The sequence below is a fragment of the Sorghum bicolor genome, chromosome 5, assembly GCF_000003195.3.
Source record: "Sorghum bicolor cultivar BTx623 chromosome 5, Sorghum_bicolor_NCBIv3, whole genome shotgun sequence".
Lineage (NCBI taxonomy): Eukaryota > Viridiplantae > Streptophyta > Magnoliopsida > Poales > Poaceae > Sorghum > Sorghum bicolor.
The window spans coordinates 2,316,824-2,341,789 of NC_012874.2; the positions used below are offsets into that span (position 1 = coordinate 2,316,824).

Genomic DNA, 24,966 nt, shown 5'->3' on the forward strand with positions numbered 1-24,966 from the left:
CTTCGCAGGGCCGTCTCTGGGGTGGGCAGCAGGTGCGACGGTCTGGAGCCCACGGTATTAAGGGGCCTATATATATATAATTTAGTATATAGATTTATGTAATTTTTTGGACGTTTATATAGACACTATAGAAATTCGTCAATTAATTTAAAAAAGAATTTCATTAATCAGCACGTCATCCACATCCACCTATTGCTAGTGTTGCTTCATATTCGCGCTTGATCGATTAGTTGAGCAAATCAATGTTCCTCTTTATCGTCTTCTCGTCCTATTGCTCAATCGTCCAATGCAACAATGTGGCTCCATGACACGCCAATACCACACGTCCGCACACGATGTCACTACTAGACACTGGAGCAGGAAGAGTAAGGACATGGCTGATCGAGACTTCACCAATTTTGTTATTAGTATTCCGTGATAGGGTTCTAAATTTCTAATTCTATTCTATTTATTTATTTGTTGTACTATAACTACCTTTTATAAACTAAAACATATGGTGTAAATTAATTCTTTTTAGTTGTACTATATATTTTATATATTTGACATATAAAAAAAATATTTGATGGACCCTTACCCTTTTGCTTGCACAAGGGCCCTCAAAATTATAGAGACGGCCCTGGCTCTTTGCATTAGCGTGACAATGCACGCTGCTCAGGCCTTGTTTAGATGCACTTAAAAACCCAAAACTTTACAAGATTTTTTGTCCCATCGAATCTTACGGCTCATGCATAAAGTATTAAATATATATAAAATAAAAACTAATTACACAGTTTGTCTGTAAATCTCGAGACGAATCTTTTAAGTCTAGTTACTTTATGATTAGACAATGTTTATCAAATAAAAACAAAAGTGCTAAAGTGTTAAAATCCAAAAAGTTTTTGATGTAAACAAACCCTCGGTGCTACCTGCTGGCTGATCAGCTTACCACCCTCCGCCGCGCCATTGCCGTTGTGTTGTGTTCACTCGCAGTCGCAGTAGTTGCACGATGGGTCAAGGTGTGGACTCTGTCGACTGATGTCTTTTTCTGGGAGCTGCTACTAGCGTCGTGTGTGCGTCACTCACTCCACCGTATCGTATCGTGTCGTACCGTATACGAATCGGACCGCGTGTGTGCGTCCAGTACTGTTCTTTGACCAGCTATGCACGTCAGCCTCTGTCCTCGGCATCGCCATCGCCGTATACGGTGCTGTTGCGTTGCACTTGCAATGCAGCAGTCTCTCTGCCTCTCTGTGCATTGTACAGTACAGTACCATTACGTAGTACTCCGTACAAACAAACACACAGCGTTGACGCCGTGGCGTACTCTACGTAACGTACAGTAGCGATCGAGCTGAGCTGCACCTGCACCTCCACGACGTTACGCCTGCGGCCGGCCCCCTAGCTCCATCGGCAACTTGGGCCTTGTTTAGTTCTAAATCTTTTTTTTAGAAAATCAACATTGTAGCATTTTTGTTTGTACTCCTTCCATTCTAAATTGTAAGTCGTTTGACTTTTTTTACTCCAAGTTTGACCACTTATATTGGGCCTGTTTAGATCGAAGATGAAAAATTTTTTAGGTGTCGCATCGGATACGTCGAAAGGATGTCGGGAGAGGTTTTTAGAAAATAATAAAAAAACAAATTACATAACTCGTCGTCAGGAAACTGCAAGACGAATCTATCAAGTATAATTAATCTGTCATTAGCACATGTGGGTTACTGTAGCACTTAAGGCTAATCATGGACTAACTAGGCTTAAAAGATTCGTCTCGCGATATTCAAACAAACTGTGTAATTAGTTTATTTTTTTATCTACATTTAATGTTTCATGCATGTGTCCAAAGATTCGATGGGATGGATGAAAATTTTTTGGGTGGAGAACTAAACAGGGCCTTATTCAAAAAAATTATGCAAATATAGTAAAATTTAAGTCATTCTTGAAAAACTTTTATTAATAAACCAATACACAACAAAAAAGTGATATTTTATATAAAACTTTGAATAAGACGAGTGGTCAAACTTGATATTAAAAAAGTCAAACGACTTACAATTTGGGATGGATTGAGTATTTGATAAATATTGTTTAATTATGGACTAACTAGACTCAAAAGATTCGTCTCGTCAATTCCAATTAAACTGTGCAATTAGTTTTTATTTTCATCTATATTTAATACTCTATGCATGAGTTTAAAGATTCAATTTGACGGAGAATGCAAAATTTTCTGGGAAGCGTTACGTGCATGGTGGGAGCAAATGTGCTACGTACAGAGCAAATCTCGTACGTCGTCCACACGACACCCGGTTTCCTACGTGGCTACGCCTACGTATGTATGTACGTACGGCAGAAACACAAGTACTCCGGCCGTATCTCACACGTACCACTGCTGCAGGTGTGCAGGACACCAACGTGCCAGCTCGGAGGCTGGCTGGAGACGCTGAGGCCTGGGCCAGTGTACAGCTCCATCTCTCGCAACCACATAAAACACACCTGCATGCTGCAGCTCAAACTTGTGAATAACACACCTGCATGCATGCTGCCGCCCAAACTTGAGGTATGGGCTGGTTTAGGACATGTTTGGTTACGGACGGTAAAATTTATTACACGAAATTGAAAAAAAATAGTACAAACCCGTTAGGTTTGATGAACCTATACTCATACCCTCGAACATAAAACATGCCAGCTAAAAAACCTATAGCCTATAATGGATTTGATTTTATTACCAAACCCATACCCACATGTGCCGTACCCATCGGGTCACGTGCCTACTAAAGTGGCTCAGGCATCAAAAATACAAAACTTTACAAGATTCTCCGTCACATCCAATCTTACGGCACATGCATGAAGTATTAAATATAGATAAAAAAAATAACTAATTGCACAGTTTACTTGTAAATCACGAGATGAATCTTTTAAGCCTAGTTACTTCATAATTAGACAATATTTGTCAAATAAAAACGAAAATACTACATCTAAACAAGGCCTGAGGTGATTCAAAGTTCACACCTTTACGTCAACTCTTGGCCTGTTTTATAGCTCAACAAGGATTTGATTAGGGTTGTTAAAGTTTAATAGATACTTTAGTCTGTAGTATGTTTATTTATTTCATAATTATTGTTCAATTATAAGCTAATTAGGTTTAAAAGATTCATCCCACAAATTACTCTTTAAATATGTTTTTAGTTTTATAAATGATCTATATTCAGTACTTCATGTATATATCTAAATATTCAATATAATGGAAGTTGTTCAGTTTGCATTTTTTACGTTTTGACACTGTAGCATTTTTATTTTTATTTGACAAACATTACCCAATTATGGAGTAACTAGGCTTAAAAGATTCGTCTCGTGCTTTATAGATGAATTGTACAATTAGTTTTTGTTTTTATGTATATTTAATGCACCATGTATATGCCATAAAAATTTGATGTGACGGAGAATCTTGAAAATTTTTTGAAACTAAACAAGGCCTAAAGTTTAACTCCGTAAACACCAAACAGGACCCCGCCGGCCGGTGCATAATGACTTGCCGAGGTGGGATGCGCCTCCAGAGTTGTGTTTGTGTGCGCTTTAATTATGTACTAACTAAGCTTAAATGATTTGTCTTACAATTTACAGATAAACTATGTAGTTAGTTATTTTCTATCATACATGTGACACAAGATTCGATGTGATAAGAAATCTTAAAAACTTTTTAATTTTAGAGGAACTAAACTTTTTAAAAAACTAATTACACAATTTACCTGTAAATTATGACCCAAATTTTTTAAATCTAATTACTACATAATTAGATAATATTTATAAAATAGAAATAAAAGTACTATCAAAATCTAAAAAAAATTGGTCTAAACAAGGCCAAGGCCTCACTAGACCTGCGAACAGAGAGCACTCGCTGTCGCTAGCCATGCACATGGCCACGGCCTCATGCCCATGTCCAGGAGCACATTGGATCGGCGGCCTTTCACACCAATCAAATCCAGTGCATGCAATTAACCATGGCCCACTAGCTAGTTGTAGTATATTCACGTAATAACGAGTGTGCTTTACTTCCTTTGTTTTTTTTTGCATGTCTACATTTTGTTTGCTAATTATTTTGTGTCAATTAAAATTATATAATTGATATTCTAGACGGGGTTTAAAAAACCCCATGAGTTTACAGATTTAGATACTACATCTCTAGACCCATGCCATAAACCTGCTAGATTTGTCTTTTTGCTCACTAACAAACCCACGGGTAGAGAAATTGATCTATACCCTTACCCTAATATAGTAAAAGCCCATCGAGTTTCGGATACCCGTTGTCATCTTTACTTTGGACGCATGCATGAAGCATTAAATATAAATAAAAATACAAACTAATTATACAGTTTGCCTGTGATTTGCGAGACGAATCTTTTAAACCTAGTTCCATGATTGAACAATAATTATCAAAAGCCAAAAAATTTCACGAACTAAACAAAACCTAAACATGTAGCGCTTAGGATGTGAGAGGAATTGGAGCTTGTTTGAACATGTCGACTCCACAAAGCGGAACATAGCCTTGAACACCAAAAGCTAAGGGCTCCTTGGTTTAGCCCTCATTCCTTCTAATTCATTCCACCACGAGACCAAACATAGTAGAAATTATCACAAGATTCTAGGTTAGAATTAATCCCAGCGTCTATTCTCTATCAAACGAATAGGCCCTTGATCATTGGTGTGGGCTACGGCAAAGGTTATTTTGGTAGGATATAAATTATGAACCTTTTTCTTTTCTGTGTCTGTGTATGACAGCAGCCTTTGTGAGCCCACCAAAGCCGGTCTGGTGGACCATTGTGCCATGCCATACCGCTCGAGCCTCCTGGCAGGCAGTGACACGGTGAAGCGCCACAACTCGTGCATACCCAACGGTCTCCATCGTGTTCATTCCATTCTCGACTGATAGTGTGACACTAATGGCGATGCATTTGATACTGATAATACTCCTGCATTGATCGTCCACATGTTGTATTTCCTTCGTCTCAAATTATAAATCATTTTAAAAATCTTGGAGAACCAAAATATCTCAAGTTTTACCAAATTTATATGATAATATAATAATATTTATAATATTATCTAAGTATCATTAAGTCTTATATTTTTATAGTAATATCGATGTCATAAACTTTTCGATTTTTTCTATAATATTGGTTAAATTTGATATGCTTTGACACTCCAAGATTCTTAGAATCACTTGTAAAATTAGAATGACTCTCCAAAAGACTGTTGACATTTGCATCTAGGAAAACAAAATTTCATCCACCGGAAACTTTACAAGTGTTGTGACTCGAGTACAGGATACGAAGATGATGTTGCAGTTCCCGATCATGGCACCGCTCAGAAGGTGCCGTTTGTATTCTTGGCTATCTGGCACTGAAAGCATTCCTAGCTGGGGTTGGAAATAGCCCAAGAACCTGCAACAGAAGGCAATGATCAACAAGTTATTTCACTGTTTTTTCCCCTCTGTCATGAGAAGGTACAAATCAAGAGCACTCTGTTTTTCTCTGTCCTTGAAGGCATTCTTCACAAACCGTTGAAGAGATGGAAGAATCTTTGAACTATGCTTATAAAACTGCATCGACCTCTCTTTGCTTCCAAAACAGCTGATGCACATTAAAAAAAAACAAGGAGAGCAATAATTGGACTGTTTACTTCTAGCTAGTTACATCTAGCTTAGAATTGGTAAATCTATTGATTTATTACATGGCTACATAACCAAAAAAGAAAAATGAACTGCAAATGATGTAAACCTTGTTTAAATCAGCAGAACTAGTATACTGCATGGACAATGCATCCCCCGGCCCATTTGTTCATAGAGATCCAACAGAATGTGAGACATGACAATTTATAGCAATCTCATCAGACCCCCTAAGCCCCAAGGCACGAAGGCTAATAAGAACGAGGGTGTCCCGATCTTTTCGGTGGAGATGGATAACTTCGATCTCTCTGGAGCGACGTTCACGATCCGACTACAACCGTCCAAGGACGCTGCGCCTTAGCAATCGATACACCAATTCCAGCGGTTGATCACGATCTTGTTGATCACGACCAACCAAACCACTAGGGTAATTCCTGCACGCAATCGAAGAACATGCAGGAACAGATAGAACAGGCACTCAATTGCCAAATAATACAAGAAGGATCTGATATGAATCACGATAACAATATGGGGTTTTGAATCAAGTAGAACGGATGGTCTAGTCGACACATGCGTCTACAAGGAAGTAGCAATGGCTAAACTTACAACAAAACAAAACCCCGCCTTATGTCTCTGGCTGTAGAAGCCTTTATGTACAAGAGAGAGCAACCAGAGTGTGCGGTGCTAATCCCTCGACTCACTAAAAACAAAAGAAAACAATAATATCCATATCATGCATGCATGGAGTTTCTTATTGAATGAAGCTGTCCACAGAAAGGTCTCTGGAGTAACTCGACGATTGCGGCTGCCTCATTATAGATATGGACATGGGACTGGATCCATGAGAAAATAGACTTCATAAGCTTTCCACCGTGTATTTGAACATCAAAATCGGTCACCGTATGTAGTCTTGGTGGCCACCACAAGTTGAGACCCTTCTGCAGTCCAAATTTAGCCCATCGCGAATATGCTTCCTTGCGGTTCCTCCTCATTATTCCTGGCCAAAACAAAGGTGCACGGGTTTCCATGGTCTAAATAATACAACAAATAACTCAGGAATGAACTCACTAGATAGTTGAGTTATCATGCATATGAATCTAAGGCGTGGATGTCTTGATGGTGCTCATGTCCTCATCATCCTCCCCTTCTTGCATTTGAGTCGTCCTCGACTCAAGCTTGTCCTCTTCTATTGATGGTACTCATGTCCTCATCAAAGACGATGACTTAAACAGGTTAACCCGTACGCAAATTGGGCACTATTTGTGCGATTAAGGCAGTTTGTTCTGAGCACTCCCTTTTTGTAGGGAGTCACGCACTACCTCTCTGAAATGAGGATCCATGACATTAGCAATGCTAGTTAAGTTGGTGACCTCCATCACTTTCTTTACTGTGTCATATGACGTAAATGTGCGAAAGAAATGTACGTTGACATCGATGTAAAAGAAGATATTGCAGTATTTTTCTTTTCTTGAATACGCATGACTCATGAGAGATGAGGATCATTATATTTAGGAGAAGAGAGTAATAGAACAGAGCCCACACAGATATACCCTGTGTCAGTTCAAAGATATCAGAACAAAGTAACTCTTCATTTTAGCTTGTGTAAAATTTCAGTTTAGAGTTTATGAGATAGTGGAATGTAGGCACAAAAGCTACCTGGCATTATCCTCAGAGGTTGATACTGGAGTGATTCAGCGAAAAAAATATGTCTGTCCATTTCAATGCCTCTGTCCTGCTGTCGACATAGTCGTTGCCAAGAGTTGAATCTTGTGTAGTGAAATGAAGCAATCTAGATTTTCCCGTGTGTTCGGTTGTTCACATCTGAATGTGAGCTTGCTTGTGAGTTTCAGACCTACAGCTATTTTTTATGTCACAGCTCAAATGCCATTACTGTGCTTGACTAGTGCAAGGTAAAATAATGGCATGTAAACTGGTCTGACGTTGAAAGTAGACAGCACCATAGGATGCTGAACTCTTTCATTGTAGCATTAGAATTTATACAAAAAATTGTTGTCGGTGTTTTCCCTCCGGGGGTCACACCAACGAGTAAAACTAGTGTGTGCTCCCCTTTCCAGATGGTGATGCAAGAAAAGACACAAAGATTTATCCTGGTTCGGGCAAGAGAAGACCCTACGTCCAGCGGGGGAAAGTGTTTTTATTATCTTGCACCTAAGTGCTTGTACAGAGGTGAATACAAGCGTGGTATGGATGGAGTATGGTTGCCCTACTACGTATGACTTATCTTCTCCTGCGTATCCGCTCCTGGGCCTCCCCTTTTATAGTTCCAAGGAGAGGTCTAGGGTACATGTATAGGCGACATAATAGGGGTCGATAGGGGTATGGCGCGCTGACCTACTCGAGGCCTCCGTACCGGCGTGGCCTCGAGCCGTCTTGTCTTGGTACCTTGATGATGATTACGCGTGCCCCTGAATCCTGCTCCTGTGCACCGTCCTGGTCCGGTTCATCCGTTGCACGCTTGTACGTCGCGACTGCGGTCGCGTCATAGTGGTTGAGGTGCCGTCCTCCGTTGCCCGACCCTTCTCTGGGAAGGAACATGCCTGCTCGAGGGTCAAATGCCGCTTAAAGTCTCGCTGGGCGGAGCGCTGACTTTGGACGTCTCGAGGGGGGTCTTGACGGGACGTTTCGACCACCTTGCTGCTCCCTGTCATGCTCTGGCTCGTTTGGTGGGCAAGGCTGCAAAAGGAACGATTGGACGGGTGCTGGTTTTCTATCACGCTTCCCGTGACTGACGGGTTAGGTGAGAACGCGGCAGGCGCATTAAATGCCCTGGTTTTCGTGCCCGTGTCAGGCGGCGGGCGGCGTCCTTGCGCTCGAGGCCTTTTGATTCGTACGAGCCTGTTTCCGTACTCGACGGTCACCGGCGCTCGAGCCCTAGTCGATTCGCACGACGCTCTTTCCGTGTTCGAGGCTACGGACGTCGATATCTGTGTGTGCGTCCGGGGGGCGTCGAGTCGGGGGCCCTCGATTTACGTACGGGTGCTCTCGTTATGTGCATCAGTTAGGGTACCCCTTACTGATACCCTCGATACTTGTACTGTATCATGATGTTAGTACCACTTCACAAATGCATTGGTGCTTGAGTAAACTGTCAAAATTAGGAGACAACCTTGTACATTATATTATATTATATAATTAACAATGAAACCTGATAAGAAATTGCTTCAGCAACACCACACTATTTGTCACAAAAAATATTGAAAAATAGGAGGATTCTTCGCGCGTTGCCGCAGGTATAAAGAAGAAATATAAATATGATTTTAGTGTAGTCTATTGAGTCATATATATAGTTTTAGTAGTTAATTTCTAAAGAGGAAGAGAGAAGGTCGCGTGTGAGAATAATTGCTAGCAGTATGCATGTATGGTTATGTGTAGGTAGTTGTATCCACTACTGAAACTATTTGTGAGTGGACATTTAATTATATGCGACAACAGTAGAAGTGGATGATGACGTGGCGCAAGAAGATGCAAAAGAATTAGTTTAGTGGGGTTTGTCTTTATAGGATATATAGATAGCTTGTTGAAGCCACAACTGCTCCTTATGCCTTGCCGCAGGTTTGGTATGAAATTTGGAAAGAACTTCCAAAACCTAGATTGAAACGAGGGCCGGAGTTTTACGACCTTGATCTAAAATCCAAGGAATCAAGATGTGTTTTGATACCTTTGTCAGGACCCCATGAGGAGTCCGACGATGATAACTGAGAAAATTTGACTAGAAATTGAGGGAGGAAAAGGTAGGGTTCAAGAAGAGAAGGGGAAACAAGTCGGAGAGAGAGAGGGAAGAAGAAACTAAATTTGATTAGCTCATTTTTATCCTCCTTTTTTCATAAGGCACACTAAGGGGGTGTTTGGCACTGCTCCATGAACTCTGCTCCACAAACTTCACTATGGAGTAGCTCCATAAAAAACTGAAGTTCGTGGAGTACCTCTTTAGATGCTCTCACAACTCCACCATTTTTTCTTGAACTGAGTGCGTGGAGCTGAAACTGTTTGGATAAAAATCGTGGAGCAGAGCAGTCCCAAACACCCCATAAGTTTTAAAACACCTCTGCAAGTTATACGTACGCATACATATATTTATTATACAGATACAACAGATCCTCAATACTTAGAGCATCTCTAAGGGTTTTGCATTTGAGGTTTGCATTTGAGTAATTTGCCAAAAAACTCTAAAAGAGGTATCCAACGGTTTTGCATTTGGAGTTTGCAATTTGGGCAACTTGGCAAATGAGGGAGCAAACTTGGCAAAAATACCAAGTTGTGGATGGCTTTGCAAACCCAATCGCGCGAGCAAAGTCACGCGCGAGGAAAGCGCGCACGCCTGGAGACCTTCTATTTTTATCATTTGCCAAATCCAAATGCCAATTCCCTTGGAGATGACCTATTTTTATCTTTTGTATTTTGTTATGGGAGTTTGCAAATAACAACAAATGCCAAGTCAATTTGCCAAAGCCTTTGGAGATGCTCTTAGGCCTTGTTTAGTTCCGAAAAGTGAAAAGTTTTCGGTACTGTAGTACTTTCGTTTGTTTGTGACAAATATTATCCAATCATGAACTAACTAGGATCAAAAGATTCGTCTCGTTATTTACAGCTAAACTGTATAATTAGTTTTTGTTTTTGTCTATATTTAATGTTTTATGTATGTACCACAAGATTCGATGTGACGGAAATCTTGAAAACTTTTTGGTTGTCAAGGTGAACTAAACAAGGCCTTATACTTTCTACGTACTAGAACTTGACAGTCCACCTGCCCTTCCCCTGTCCTTCTCATTTATAAGAATCTTATAAGAATTTCACCTATTTTTATAGAAGAAAATAAATAAAATAGAAAAAAATCACCAACAACTTACTGTTTCTTCTTCCTTGGCTACAGTACAAAACACAGACAAAGGTAGAGCTCCTGCCTCCAGATTTTCTCGACGAGAATAGCCAAATGGTAAGGAAAAAAAAAAAAACCAACAGCTCCATTAAAGAATCCGACAGAATCGATCTCAGCTTTTGCACTGGTAGCGAAAAAGCCCTGCTCCCCGCACTCCCACGCCCGCTCCACAGTCCCCACCATTTTCACATTACGAAACTCCCCATCAACTTCGCCAAATTTACCCACAACTGCCACTCATATATAAGAAAAAAATATCCCCCCCACCTCTCCCATCCGTTCCCCAACCCCAGCAGCTGCCGCCAGCCCACTAGCGCGCACAAAGCTCCGCGGCTCAGCGATGGCGCGCCCCCCGCCCTACGCCGCCTGGGCCCGCGCCGGCATCATCGGAGCCAGCCCTGTCCCGCTCGCCGGAAGGAGCTCCAGGTCCCTGCTCACCTGAAGGCCAGCCTCGCCGCCAGCCAGAGAACCCGTCCGTGCAGCAGCGTTGCCTCGTTGGCCAGGATCCCGTCCTGCTGCTCCCCTGCAACGAACGCCGCCCGGTCGGCTCCACCGGTCCCAGCAGCCGCCGCCGGCGATCTGCGTCCCGGCTAGGCACTCCCTCGAGCCGGAAGGTGAGGGCCCTGCTCTCCCCCGTTTTACCGTCAGATCTAGAGTTTTTTAGTGGTGGATTGAGAGTGTGTGTACTAGTGGATTATCATGTATAGGAGGACACCCTACTGTCCCTTTTTTTGCCCCGTTGGATCTGCAATTTTTGCAGTTTTTTGATATATACACTGAGACACATATACAAGTGACGTGTACTCGGGTGGAAGGGTGAGTTTGCTGTTGTTGGTTCAATAATTTTTGGGGGGGGATTACAGAACAATTTTTGGGGTTGCACTCTCAATTTGCTGGTGTTACTTGATTCGTTTGACTTATGTGGATCTTCTAATTTTCTACTCCTATGAAAGAACCACTACTGCTTGATAAACATCCATTTTATATTAGATTGAACTTTTTTTTTGCGGGGACTATATTAGATTGAACTTATCATTATACTGACTTGTGCCGGTGCGTTACTACGGGGAGCCAATTTTTTTTAATACAAATATACAATAAGAGGAGAATAACAATTGACAGGCATCACTTGTGTCCATATAACTGTTAATTGGATTCACATTGTTCAATCAAAATAACAGGTCACTGGTCCACATGTGCCACACAAAATAACAGGCCATGGTTCACAACAAACCTAGCAAAATGCCACTGAGGTGTGCTGCAATAATCACCTTTTGTTAGATCATCAAGCAATGTCAGATTTGTTAATTCTCAAGGGAAAACTAATGGATCATTTTGTCTACATCCATTCTCACAAGTTGCCTGTGCAAACTGTCAACAAAGCATCTCAAAATTAGCACTTGTAGTCAAATGGGCATATTGTTGCCTAATATGATGGAGGAGCTGGTACTGTTGCAACAATCTCAGACTCGCAGGAGTCTCTGCAATATCATAGAGTAATTAGAATTGTGAGTAATGCACAAAGTAATTAGAATTGTGAGAAAACATTCTCAGGGTTGCAGGAGCCAGCTTTACGATTTGTTTGGGCGCCATTTACTTTGCTAATATCCATTTGTTAGTTTTATTATGGGATTAGTTTTCCAAGTAGTTGTATTGTACTTGTATCTGTTTATATACCCTGGTTTTGTCAATGGGTATGATGATGGATTGTGATTGTGTTTGTTGCAGGTCAAGGACTTGCCAAAGCTGCATTGGACTCACAATAATCTCACTGTCATGGATGTGACACCCTTGTGGAACCACTCATCCGATGCTCTGCTATATGCTCACCATCCTTCTCACATGGTGAGCAGTTTAGAAAGAGAGAAAGCGGTTCATTTATTTATTTATTTATTATTATTACCCAACTGTTCCAAACATATGAGATTTTGCTATCGCAGGTGGATTTGAATAAATCACAGAATCCAGATGGTTTTAGCCATTGTCATGAGCTAGGCAGGCAGGCCCCTCATTTCCTTGGCAATGGGGTCTCATGGGGGAATTTGGATGCCAAGGGTTCGATTCCGAGGAAGCAAGTGTTCCAAACAGATGAGGTTTTGCTTTCGCAGGTGGATTTGAATAAAACACAGAATCCAGATGGTTTTAGCCATTGTCATGAGCTAGGCAGGCAGGCCCCTCATTTTCTCGTCAATGGGGTCTCATGGGGGAATTTGGATGCCAAGGGTTCAATTCCGAGGAAGCCTGACTCTTGCGGTGTACAGGGAAAGTCTGGTTGCCACTATATCATTGATTTAGAGAAACCAGCCACATTGGATTGTGGTGTACAGGGAAAGTCTGGTTGCCACTATATCATTGATTTAGAGAAACCAGCCACATTGGATTGCAGTGTACAGGGAAAGTCAGGTTGCCACTATATCATTGATTTAGAGAAACCAGCCACATTGGATGATGAGGATGCAGACTATGCTAACCACAATGGTGTTCTTTCAGATAATTCACAATGTGTTCCACTGGATAGCTCTTCGGTGATGCGTGGTTAGTTCATCAAAATTCCTCCTTATCTTTGCCCTGCTTAGAGTATCATACTTCATATATTTCCGGAGATTCAAAATGCTGTTACAAATTGCAATGGTACTACTAAAATTCGCATGTGTATCGATCAATGCACAGCAAAACAATTTTCTCTTAATACTGTACATAGACTACTTCTTTTCAAAGAATAACACACAACAAAACCTTAATATGGAGTGGCTCTACATATGTGTATATGGATAAAGTTTATGCCCTGCTTTCTATCCACCCATAAATATGAAAGCGCTACTGTTGTAACCGTGAGATGATCTGATGACTGGTTTGTGCGACGGCGGCGTCTTGATGCAGCTGGAGCTGCTATTTATTGGGGAGGAGCGCTGATAGCCGTTGCCTTGGGATTTAGGCCACTTGGCTGAATGTTAGGATATATCATGCACGGTGGTTATTGTGTGTAAGGCCTCAAGGTGGTGTGCATATTCGCCAATGTGGAGCTGTTAGATTTGTGTTGAATATGTGTATGGTTAGTTACAACAGGACAGCCCATAAATATTAGGGCACCACCTTGGCACCTTTATAACCGTGATACAACTTGGCGGCTGGTTTAGATGGCTTCTCTGGTCTGACAGCATCCTAATGCTGGTGTAGCTGCTGATTACAGATTTATAGGGAAAGGGCGCCCATAGTCATTGCGCCACGGATGTAGGCTGCAAGGCTGAGCCTTATTAACAATTTTTTGTGCCTCAGTGTTGTTTGTTGTGTGCTTCTTTGATCTATGTCACTTGTGATCTTGTGCGCTTTCACATCAATTGATTTGATGCCGTCAGTGTGCTGCATTGATGATTTTCTAACAGAATTCGTATCTGAATGATCTTGCAATGGTACCACTAAAAGGGCTCTGCCTTTAATTTCTGAGCTCTTAATAAGTTATCCTGTGCTTTTAGTCAAACTGATTGCAAGAATATCCTTTTGTGCTACACTTACATCTGCTTCTTGTGCACTGTGTGTTGTTTATTGCACACTCGATTCTCATGAGGTATTTGATTGACTCCTCCAATCTTCTATATGCAGGTTCAGTTGGTTCCAGTGATACTCCAGACAGTCATTCACCTGCCAGAACAAAGAATACAGCATCTGGACGCATGTTTATTGATCTGAATATAGCCCAGGAGGATGATTTTAATTTTTGCCCTGATCCCTCCAAATTGGTGTGTTCTACTTCAACTAGTTCCGCTACAAGACAGTCTGGAGGTTTTTGCAACAATTCGAGCAAAACATTCCTCAAAGGAAGTGAATCTAGTATCGGATCATCGAAAGGATCCTCCGTAACAGTCGCCACGACTATCACTGTTCCAGATAGTTCAAGGGAAGTGTTGGCTGCAGGTGTATTTCGTGATTTCCAGAGCCACAAGCCTTTCTTTATGGAAACATCAAATCCACTTCCCAGAAAAAATACCCATCATCAGATGATTTCCAGATTGGAGTCTCAGGGTTGTATGGAAATGGAAGTACCACGGAAAGAACTCTCAGTTCGTTCCAGTGGTGAAAATAATTCTTATTCAGGTTTAACTAAACTGGGAGGCAGCCAAGCCTCAGATTTAATGGGACAAGTACAGACAGCTGTTGTTGTACATAGGGATAACCAAGAGGAAACTATAACAGTAATATCTGATCACAAAGTGAAAGGCTTTGACCTAAATGTAGCAGTTGAGAGCACTGATTTTCCAGCAAATTTTGAAAGCAGTTATTTAAGGCAACATGTAAATAATGATGGCAGACATTGTTTGGCTCAGAATGAGGCTCAGCAAAATATTGCTCCCATTGAATGTCCAATTATTAGAAACCAGAACATGTCTGCTAAGAGCACGGATGGTGAGGATGTACAGAGTCCAGTTTCTGGAATTGCAATTAACAGGTCTGTTGTGATCCCGGAAACTCCTCAGGGTCGCGACTATGCATGTCCACGGTCGAGATCGTCATGTAATGCAGCATCAGTTGCGCCTGAAGCTGTCAGCTTTGATGAAACGGAGATGGGGGAGGATGAAAAAAGTGCTGCTACAGCAGCCGAGACACTTGTTTCCATGTTTGCGAGCTACTCTGCATGGTTGACAGATGGCCCTGGAAGCAACGGTGAAACAGACGCTGAGGATGCAACACAGGAACCTGCACCTTCGTTGAATTCTTTTGAGGAAAGCATACTGAGCCTAGAGGAGATGAAAGATGACGGGGAATCGGTCCCAGTGAGAGCACCCGGCAACGATGGGCCTTCATGTGGGATTAAGCTGAAGAGAGGGAGGGGGTTGAGAGATTTTCAGAGGGAAATATTGCCTGGGCTTGTGTCTCTGGCGAGGCATGAAATATGTGATGACTTGCACTCCATAGGGTACGAAATCAGGAAAACCCGGTCACGGAGAAGCCCTGGTGATGAGGGTAGTCCACCAACACGAATACGACTGCCAAGGCGTTGTTCTACTGCATGGAACCGATGAACACAAACAAGAAGTCCTCAACGTCACACTGTGACATCATTTCACAGCATTCATTCAGCGGCAAGAAACAGGAAGGAAAAGCAGAGTTAGCTTTGAAGGCCGCCGAACCTAACTGGCTTTGTGAATCGAGCGGTGCACGGAGCATGCATTGCTGGAAATGAAACCCGTTGTATCAATAGCCATTTGATTGGAGAGATTTGTTTCAATTGTAATCTGCAACTGTGGCCAAAGGCGAATCGTCGCGTTAGATGTAATTGTGCTTTAGGAGGTGCATATCTGAATGTAGCAACTGATGATGAATGGCTAGCTCCATAGGATTGAATTGAATGGAATGGAATAAAATGTTTGGCTCTGTTCTTGTACCTTTCACTGCAGATATAGCTGCCTGTGGTCCATTTGTCATTGAGGTGACTGCGGATTCACTATTTGGCGTGTGCAAAGTATATGCCTGGCATGTCTAAACGATGAACCGGAAGGGCTATCAACAGAAGTTACAAGCAAAGTCAGATCATATGCCCCGTTTTAGGGTATGTTTAGGAGGGCTCCTCCGAAGGAGAAACGGCTCTGGCTCCTTTTCCTTTTTTTTACTAAAAAAACTAAAACGTTTGGTAGGGCTTTGGCTCCTTTTTTCAAAAAAAAAACTAAAATGTTTGATAGAGCTTCTTTGGAGGAGGCAGAGCTGGAGAGGAGTCCTATTAAGGCCTTGTTTAGTTCCCAGAAAAATTTGCAAAATTTTTCATATTCTCCGTCACATCGAATCTTTAGACACATGCATGGAGTATTAAATATAGACGAAAATAAAAACTAATTGCACAGTTTGGTCGAAATTGACGAAACGAACTTTTTGAGCCTAGTTAGTCCATGATTGGACAATATTTGTCAAATACAAACGAAAGTGCTACAGTGTCGATTTTGCAAAATTTTTCGGAACTAAACAAGGCCTAAATAGGACCATAAGCTTTTAGCTTGGTGTTGATGTAGATTATCTTGGCCACCCTACGTCTCAGCGACTGATGCAGGTAACTGGTAGAGGTTTCATTAGTACCCCGACTAATGCAGGTAATTGGTAGAGGTTTCATTAGTACCCAGAGAATACTAATGAAGGTATTAGAGCAACTCCAAAAAACTCTTATATCTTTTTTAATTTATAGAAATAGAGATTTTAATAAAAAATACCACCAACAGCCTCTTTAATCGAATTAAAAAATATAGGTATGTTCTATCATGGATTTCTCGTTAGCAAAAAATGGAGAGCAAGTAGTCTAGAGTGCGCACAAAAACTGTCAAAGGATACAAAGATATAGAACGCGAGTTTTAATTTAATGATAATTTAGAGAGTGAATTTTAGGAAAACTCTTGATCCTAATCTATTTAGAAGAATCTGATGTCCACTTATCATGCAGTGATGCATGGTTTTGCCACGCCATCGTGCATGTGTAGCTAAAAGGGTTAGTTTTGAAAAAAAAAATGTTATATAGTGTTATGTTAGATTTAAAAGTGTTAAAATTTTAAAAAAACTGGTGCAGACGAATAAACACATCCGATCAGACTTGCTATACTTAATATGTTGCTGCAAATAAACTCTTTGATTTTCATATAATAAATAAATAATAATGGGTGCAGGTTCTGTGAAATGTGATCCCCGGCACGTTGCGCATAATGGTTTCTTCTAGAATCTAGAACCATCACGAGCCAAAATAAAATACTCCGAAAATTATCCGTGCCTGCCGGATTTTGTTCGGGTCAACCGAAAATTAAATAGGATGGATGCCTGTGAGCTGTGAGCATGCATGTCCCATATCTCCGCTGACGGAACGGAAACGGAAACGGAAACCAGGCAGCCACACACGTGGTCGATCGCACGTGTCTGCCGCCCCTGCACACATCTGATTGGGTCTCCGATCCGTGGAGCCAGCCGAATTGCCAATCGGCCTCGGACCCATCCATTTCGGTACAGATCGATACAGATACAAATCGGGTCAGAAAGCAACATTTTACATATATCATCTCCACCTCTCAGGCCGTGTTTGGATACTCTGACTCGGCTAGAAGTTAGAGTTAGTTTTTAGCCCAAGACTAACCCAGAACTAGCTTTAGCTGAAGACGTGTTTGGATGTAAGAGTTAGAATGACAATAAATATGACGGATTGATGCGGCAGATCGATTGCTAGGGAAGAAGATAAGCTCAATCTCGTGTGGCCTGAGTTAGAGAAAAAAAAAATTAATGTGGGTCCAACCAGAACTAGCCTAAATAATCACCCTTTTGGAGGGATAGTTTTTTTGGGTGGGCTAGTTGCAAAAAAACTAGCTCTAACCCTCCTGTTTGGCTATTTTTGGGCTAGTTAAGTCTAAACTAGCACAAACTAACTCTAGCCTCTTGATGCAAACAGAGCCATAGTTAGACACCTCTCTAGCGTGGATATATTACTCTCTTCCCCACGTCTTAATAACGTAGCATTCTGTGTTAATTTTGTGTTGTCTCACAATAACATAGACATAGATGCATCTCTTAATAGCCTGTTTTCTTTTCCCCTAATTTTGGATTGTTTACTTCTCAAAAAATTTTGCAAAATTTTTCAGATTCCCGTCACATCGAATCTTTAGATGCATACATAGAGTATTAAATATAGACAAAAATAAAAACTAATTGCACAGTTTAGTCGGAATTGATGAAACGAATCTTTTAAGCCTAGTTAATCCATGATCGGATAATATTTATCAAATACAAACGAAAATACTACAATGTCGATTTTCCAAAAAAATTTAGAACTAAACAAGGCCCATAGAAAATTCCTGCGGATCTGTTTCAGAATGGTTATTGTTTTAATTTTACGCGAAAACCAAGCCTTTCTATTATCATTGACCATCAGTTTGTACAAATAATTCATGTTTAACATTACAAGATTAATTTATCTGATTATTCACCATGAGAGAGAACTTTTTTTTTTGCGGTCACCAGAGATATTTTATATAGATACTGATTGTAGAAATAAATTACACAACTTGGGACTAATAATGACAACATTTTAAGGGTCTGTTTGGATCTAACTAACTAAAGTTTAGTTAGCTAAAATTTCAAAGCTAAACTTTAGCCAACTAAAAGTTCTTCCAGCTTAACTTTAGCAGGAATGTTTGGATTCTCCGATTAATAGACTCAACTAAACTTTAGCTGGGTTGAAGTACGTAGCTAAACTCAGCTAAAATTTAATTTCCATCTAATGAACGGCTGATTTGTCAATTTCTCATCAAGCGGCACATTGCGCATATGTGCTTATATTTTTTGCCGATAAGCTAATAAAAACGCAATCATTTTCTCATCTGATTCAGTCTTCCGTATCTTCTCCGCTGTATTAGGCTAGTTTTAATGAACAATATCACTGCACGGTTTCACATACCAACACGTCATCAAGATTAAAATGGAACCATCTATGAAATAACCCCAGCAATAAAGTATTTTACTTTGTTGTTTTCAAGGCTAAGCAACGCATTTAATTACTGCAAAATGATTGAATCACATGCAACATGGTGAAACGATTTAGTCCTCAGTGGAGATTTCATCTTGTTTCACCGCGTGGGAAACAACGTCCACGGGGTTTCACCATGGTGAAACTACTTCCATCTCTCTTCTCTTCTTTTTATGCAAAAAGAGTGCAGTTTTGTGCATAATATTCTAGTAAAACTCCTACGGAGACTGACCTTATATTAATGATGAAAAAAAGAGAAAGAAAACCAACCACTCACGGTCTCACGCACACATGCTCACCGGTCCACTACATGCCTTCATGACCAGTGAGATTCGTTCTTGGTGGAGCCGAATCGTCAATCGGTCTCCCCACGTTTCAGAACCAGCAGGAGAGATGAGACTGCTAAACTACACATTCGCACGCAAATCGGGTATGTGGCTCGTGATCCAAAACCGCTGGCAGGAAACCGGCTATGCATAAATTGTCATAGTTTACATTAATTATATTATAGTATCACCTAAGCATTTTACTGATTTAATAAGATAATTATTAAAGAGAGAGCAAAAAATCATAGAAACTCGATCTAAATTAGAAACTATGTCTACACAAGGTCCAAGACATGAAGTGATATGATTGGTTGAGAATGGAGAGAGAATGAATGTGATTTAATAACAAATTATTTTATGAAAATTATCTATTGGGACTATAATTTCTATATATATAGTGTCTATAGAAATTAATAGGTATAGAAGTAATATGTAGTTTCTAGCATTGAGACTGCCTTGACGTGGGGAAGAAATTGCACTCCCCGTATGACATGTCTACTGAAGTATTGATTTCTGGATTAGTTCAAAAATCTGCTAGTACTCCTACTTACTTAAAGGAAGAGAATAGTTTTACTAAGATCTTATTTGCTTAAAATTAACTCCTTATTAAAAATGTACTCAAAGGAAGAATGGATTTATAGTTACAGTTGTTTGCCATTTTTCATCGAGAATTCGAGTGTTATATTACAGGCGAGAACAAATATATCACTACTACATAAATGATTTTATAAGATGGTGCTCTTTTATTAACGGAGACGGTCACAAAATTCAACCGCCTCGATTAATGCCAGCGATTAACGGAGGCGGGTATTTTTTATTTATGGAGGTGGGCACTTTTGGCTGCCTCTTAAAATCGATTTATGAAGACGGGTGTATAAGGCAACCGCCTCTAAAAATCCTTTATTTTCAGAGGCGGTCATCTTAAAGCAACCGCTTCCATAAATTCATTTTCGGAGGTAGACACTATAAGACCCGTCTCTAAAAATATGTCCATACGAAGCCCAAGAGGCTCAATTCCAAGCACATGTATATATACCCCACTTTAGGGTTTTGAGCCTCAACCCACTCCCTCCATCAATCAGATGAACCGCACTCCCTTAGCCTTCTCCCTTGCTCACCCGCACGGCGCCGCGCTCCCTCATCGTTGCTCACTCACACGGCGTTGCACTCCCTCTCCCTCAGTGTGCTGACCTCCCTCCCTCCTTCTTTCTCCCTCATCGTGCGCTAGCCTCCCTCCCTCTCCCTTCTCTGGTGCGCTCGCCTCCATCCCACCCCATCCCTCCTCTGGTCTGTTCGACTCCCTACTCTTCCATGGTGGCGACGACACATGGCCCTAGAGTGGCGGCGCGTAGTTCTCGAGGGAGTAGGTGTTGCATCTACCGAGCTCATAGCACCGACGAGATATGGATCCGGCGACTTCGTAAGATCTAGCGCGAGGAGGCAGAGTTCAACGAGATCCTTGCACGAGGAGGCTTGTGGTGCTCCCCGACGGTGGCTCCAGGGTGGGCACGCTCACCAGTGGTGGATCCAGGGCATGCCCGTCCTCCGATGGGGGTCAAGGGTGGTGGCATCCTCCGGTGGTGGATCCACGGCGTGCTCGACCTCGTGTAGTAGATTGAGGGTGGTGGTGTCCCTGGTGGCGAATTGAGGGCGGGTGCGATCGGATCTAGGGATGACAACGGCGAGGACGTGCAGATCCAGCCGCCACCGGCGGCGGCGCTTGGATGGGCTTGACAGGCCGTGAATGGGCTCACTATTTTTTTGGTTTCCGTATTTGATTTACGGAGGCGAGCAAAGTAACCGTCTTCATAGATCACGGATTAATCGGAGGCGGTTGCGATGTCCGCCTTCTGAAATAAAAAATGCTCGTCTCCAATAGATATTATGTAGTAGTGTCTATAGTAGGTAGTAGCCAGTGTAGGAGACCGTCTCTAATCACTTTTGCCCAAAATCACCGGAACCGGCATCGACCACATGACACGAAAGTCGGGTGGGATTATGATAACGTTCCAACTAAGGCCCTGTTCGTTTCTTACGGAATGGAAGTCTGGAATGATTCCAACCAGGAATATTGTACAAATTTATGCTACTTTTGATCATCGAGAATAAATGAACAATAGCTAAACGAACGAGCCCTAACGGATCGAAACCAGCATCCGATCCGAGACGGCGGGCGGACCCGGTAAGAAAGGAGCTCCTGGTCGTGGCCTCGTGAGCACGAGTTGTTAGGTTGAGCCTGAAAACTACTCCCCCCGCCGCGGGCCCCGCCTAGTCGAGTCGCCTACCACCAGCACCAGCACCAGCGCCCCCACTTCATTTTCTTCCCCACGCGTCCCGCCACGGCGCCACACGCTGCACCGGTCTCACCTCACGCCTCCGCTCCCGCCGACACCGTGGGCTCCCGTCCGTCCAGGCGTGGACCAGTCCCACGCGGCCCCCGGTCGGTCGGTTGCTTCTTCCTCCCTCGCTTTCCGTTCCTTCTCGTGGCAGACGCGGACGGACGGACGGAGGCGCGGCCGCCTGCGGGACGAAGCAAAGCAAAGCAATAAGCAAGCAGCTGCGCCCTCGCCATCTCCGCCCCGCCTCATCCACCACACCAAACCAGAGAGAGCGAGAGCAGTTCGGCCGCCGGTCGCGTCCGATTCCAGCAAAACCCCAGCGCCCCCCTGATTGATTTTTTCTTCTTTTTTTCATTACCTTCCTCGGGTTCGGTGCCTCCCTGCCTGCCTGCCTGCCTGACTCCGCACGTCTTGCCCCTTTTCCCCCCCTCCCGACCGTCCACCGGATCCAGGGAGCGAGCGAGGTTCGTGCTCATCGACCGGAGTCACCGGACGACCCTCGAGGTACTGTACTACACAAGTTCGTCGCCGCAGCTTCGTTCCTTTGATTGTCTCTTGTTTTCCCCTTTTTCCACTTGCTTTGGTTCTGTTTCGTAATACTGCAACTGATCATCATCGAAATGAAAGTCTAGCGTACGATCCAGCAATTTTCTCAAAAAGGGTAGGTAGGAAGAGGGGTAGATAATACCCTCCTCCTAATGAAATTTAAAGCCTTTATTTACTGCTGAATTTGCCCCCGGAGAGCTTCGTTAAGACCGACATTTCCATGTTCTGATTGAGTAGATCTCGGTTCAAAAGTACTTGCTTCTGCAATTCTAGGATAAACTTCAATGACACAGCATTCTTGTTCGCGGACGAAATTCAGTACTCTTGTTCACGAACGAAATTCAGCTTACGATTTGCTGTTTCCAGGAAGGATGTCGAGCCTCGAGGAGCCACTCGGTCTCGGAGACCTGCCCAAGTTGAGTATTAACAGACTCGGGAGGTTCTTGTCGCCGACAGCTCGCAGGTCATCACCGTCCGATGACCACAGCACTGGAAAGTAAGTGTAGGCGTGTGAGTATGAGCAGTTGATGTGCACAACGGCATTCGTTTACTCGTCATATGGGTGATCAGGGCTTTTCTTCAAAAAAAAAAAGTGGTTTCTTGTTAAGTGAAGGGATCGCTTCAAGTTTGTGTTGTTTGCTACTTTCAGATACAGCAACTCCTGCAATGGTAGCCCCTTCCATGGCAATTCCTATCCCTGGCATCCGCAATGCCGTCAGGCCGATTCGTCATGTGATGCGGTGGAGCTTAGAGATCTTCCTCGGAAGGTAATTTCGACCACACATATATAATTATTATTAGGACTGACCTGAACCTGATAATCAGTTTTATTTGTCCATCAGTCTTTGTTTTACCTAGTCATAATAATCTTCCAATGTAGTACCATTTAAAGTAAAATAGCGTTAGAAAACTACAACAATCACAATATGGGCACCAAAACGCTTTCTCTTAATCCTGTCGATCAACAATCTGTCCTCAGGTTATGTGGGAACTGCCAAGGTTTGTGAAGATAGTTGAGGTTGGACCACGGGATGGCCTGCAAAATGAAAAGGGCAATGTTCCAACATCCGTAAAGATCCAACTGATACACAAGTTAGTCGGTGCAGGTCTGTCAGTTGTTGAAGCCACAAGTTTTGTATCCCCAAAATGGGTGCCGCAGGTGATGTACTTAGTTAGTGACTATGATAATGGCATGTTGTTTCCATGAAAAAGGTCATGAAGTTCTTATCTAGCTCAGTTTGGAATCTGCAGCTAGCTGATGCAAAGGAGGTCCTCAAAGGTATCCAGCAGGAGCCAGGCGTACGGTATCCGGTGTTAACCCCTAACCTCAGAGTAAGTTCTCTCATCATTTCTTCTAAGAAATGTATTCCACTGCAGTTGCACTGCTGTACATACTTGATACTAGAAGATATGATCTGTACTAATGAACTGAGTGCTTTACAGGGATTTGAGGCTGCTATTGCAGCTGGTGCAAAAGAAATTGCGGTTTTTGCATCGGCCTCTGAATCCTTCTCTAAGTCGAACATTAACTGTACCATTGAGGAAAGCCTTGTTCGGTACCGTGGTGTTACAGCGGCTGCCAAGAAACATGGACTAACTATCCGGGGGTAAGTTAATCAACTTCTAACCTCTTTAAGTCTGTGATAATTGACGAGTTGGGTGACTGAGGCTTTTCAGCTGTGATGTGTGGTCTGAATCTTGCTTCCTCTGTTTGATGTCAGGTATGTTTCATGCGTGATTGGTTGCCCTGTTGAAGGCACAATTAATCCGCCGAAGGTCGCATATGTAGCTAAGGAGCTTTATAACATGGGCTGCTCGGAGATCTCACTTGGCGACACAACTGGTGTTGGGACACCGGGTACTGATTCTCTCTGCCTATGCCTAACCTTTTTACGATTCTCAGTCATTTAATAACAGTATGCGGAGACTGACCAAAGTAACTGCAACATCCGTGTTTCAGGTAGCGTGGTTGCTATGCTTCAAGCTGTCATGGCGTTTGTTCCAGTAGACAAGATTGCTGTTCATTTTCATGATACATATGGGCAAGCCCTTGCCAACATCCTAGTCTCCCTTCAAGTAAGCAACAATATTTTTTTTATGTCTCGTCATTGGTCCACAACATTCATAGAAATGCCTAACACACACACATGCATTTCTTGTTTCGTCAGATGGGGATCAACGTAGTGGACTCATCAGTGTCAGGCCTTGGAGGTTGTCCATATGCAAAGGGCGCCACTGGCAATGTTGCCACAGAGGATGTTGTGTACATGCTCCATGGCCTAGGTATAGAGACCAACGTCGACCTCAACAAGCTCATGGAGGCTGGTGATTACATTTCCAAGGAATTGGGAAGGCCACTGGGTTCCAAGACTGCGACTGCTCTGCGCAAGCTAACTACCTGAGTCCCTGAAAACCTTCTCAAGCACTCCGAAGACAACGATGAGAAATGTATCAACGAAGAGAAATGTATCAGTTGTGTTATCACACGTTTTTTTTTTTACTTACTTATATATACAGACGAGTCATATGAACGTCCTAAGGTTGTACTTTAGTTTGCAATTTCGTGGACATACTCTGAAAACATTTGATTCACACAGTTGTACCTCCCGTTGGATGATTCTGAATAATCTGGGTTTTCCTGGACGCAAATTGTGTTTGCTCAAACGAATACACGGAACAAAAAACACTAATAAAGTTTTGGAACAGTCTACATATTCACCAGTTGCAATGTGGTAGCCTCGCTG

At 42.4% G+C, this 24,966-nt stretch overlaps 2 protein-coding genes across 3 annotated transcripts; both read left to right on the forward strand.

Moving 5' to 3' along the window:
- LOC8085611 lies at window positions 10,796–15,916 on the forward strand. 2 transcript variants are annotated; one of them, XM_021461386.1, is made up of 5 exons: window positions 10,796–11,143; window positions 12,258–12,374; window positions 12,470–12,782; window positions 12,849–13,064; window positions 14,130–15,916. In XM_021461386.1, exons 2-5 carry the CDS (start codon window positions 12,306–12,308, stop codon window positions 15,545–15,547), a joined length of 2,016 nt encoding a protein of 671 aa, XP_021317061.1. In that variant the 5' UTR covers window positions 10,796–11,143; window positions 12,258–12,305; the 3' UTR covers window positions 15,548–15,916. The 2 variants fall into 2 exon arrangements, with proteins under 2 accessions (XP_021317061.1, XP_002448944.2); XM_002448899.2 differs by having other exon boundaries at window positions 10,797–11,143; window positions 12,470–13,064.
- On the forward strand, window positions 21,721–24,865 carry LOC8069272 (hydroxymethylglutaryl-CoA lyase, mitochondrial). The gene is made up of 9 exons (XM_002448900.2): window positions 21,721–22,180; window positions 22,589–22,718; window positions 22,872–22,989; window positions 23,202–23,381; window positions 23,474–23,554; window positions 23,666–23,829; window positions 23,944–24,080; window positions 24,183–24,298; window positions 24,391–24,865. The coding sequence occupies exons 2-9, from the start codon at window positions 22,594–22,596 to the stop codon at window positions 24,622–24,624; spliced, it is 1,155 nt and encodes a 384-aa protein (XP_002448945.1). The 5' UTR covers window positions 21,721–22,180; window positions 22,589–22,593; the 3' UTR covers window positions 24,625–24,865.

Bases quoted from the DNA above. Each gene is read 5' to 3' on its own strand.
- LOC8085611 (XM_002448899.2), top strand. From the start codon at position 12,306: ATGGATGTGACACCCTTGTGGAACCACTCATCCGATGCTCTGCTATAT. The intron at 12,375-12,469 runs GTGAGCAGTTTA...TTGCTATCGCAG, and splicing joins CTCACCATCCTTCTCACATG to GTGGATTTGAATAAATCACA. The intron at 13,065-14,129 runs GTTAGTTCATCA...TTCTATATGCAG, and splicing joins TAGCTCTTCGGTGATGCGTG to GTTCAGTTGGTTCCAGTGAT.
- LOC8069272 (XM_002448900.2), top strand. From the start codon at position 22,594: ATGTCGAGCCTCGAGGAGCCACTCGGTCTCGGAGACCTGCCCAAGTTG. The intron at 22,719-22,871 runs GTAAGTGTAGGC...TGCTACTTTCAG, and splicing joins GATGACCACAGCACTGGAAA to ATACAGCAACTCCTGCAATG. The intron at 22,990-23,201 runs GTAATTTCGACC...ATCTGTCCTCAG, and splicing joins TTAGAGATCTTCCTCGGAAG to GTTATGTGGGAACTGCCAAG.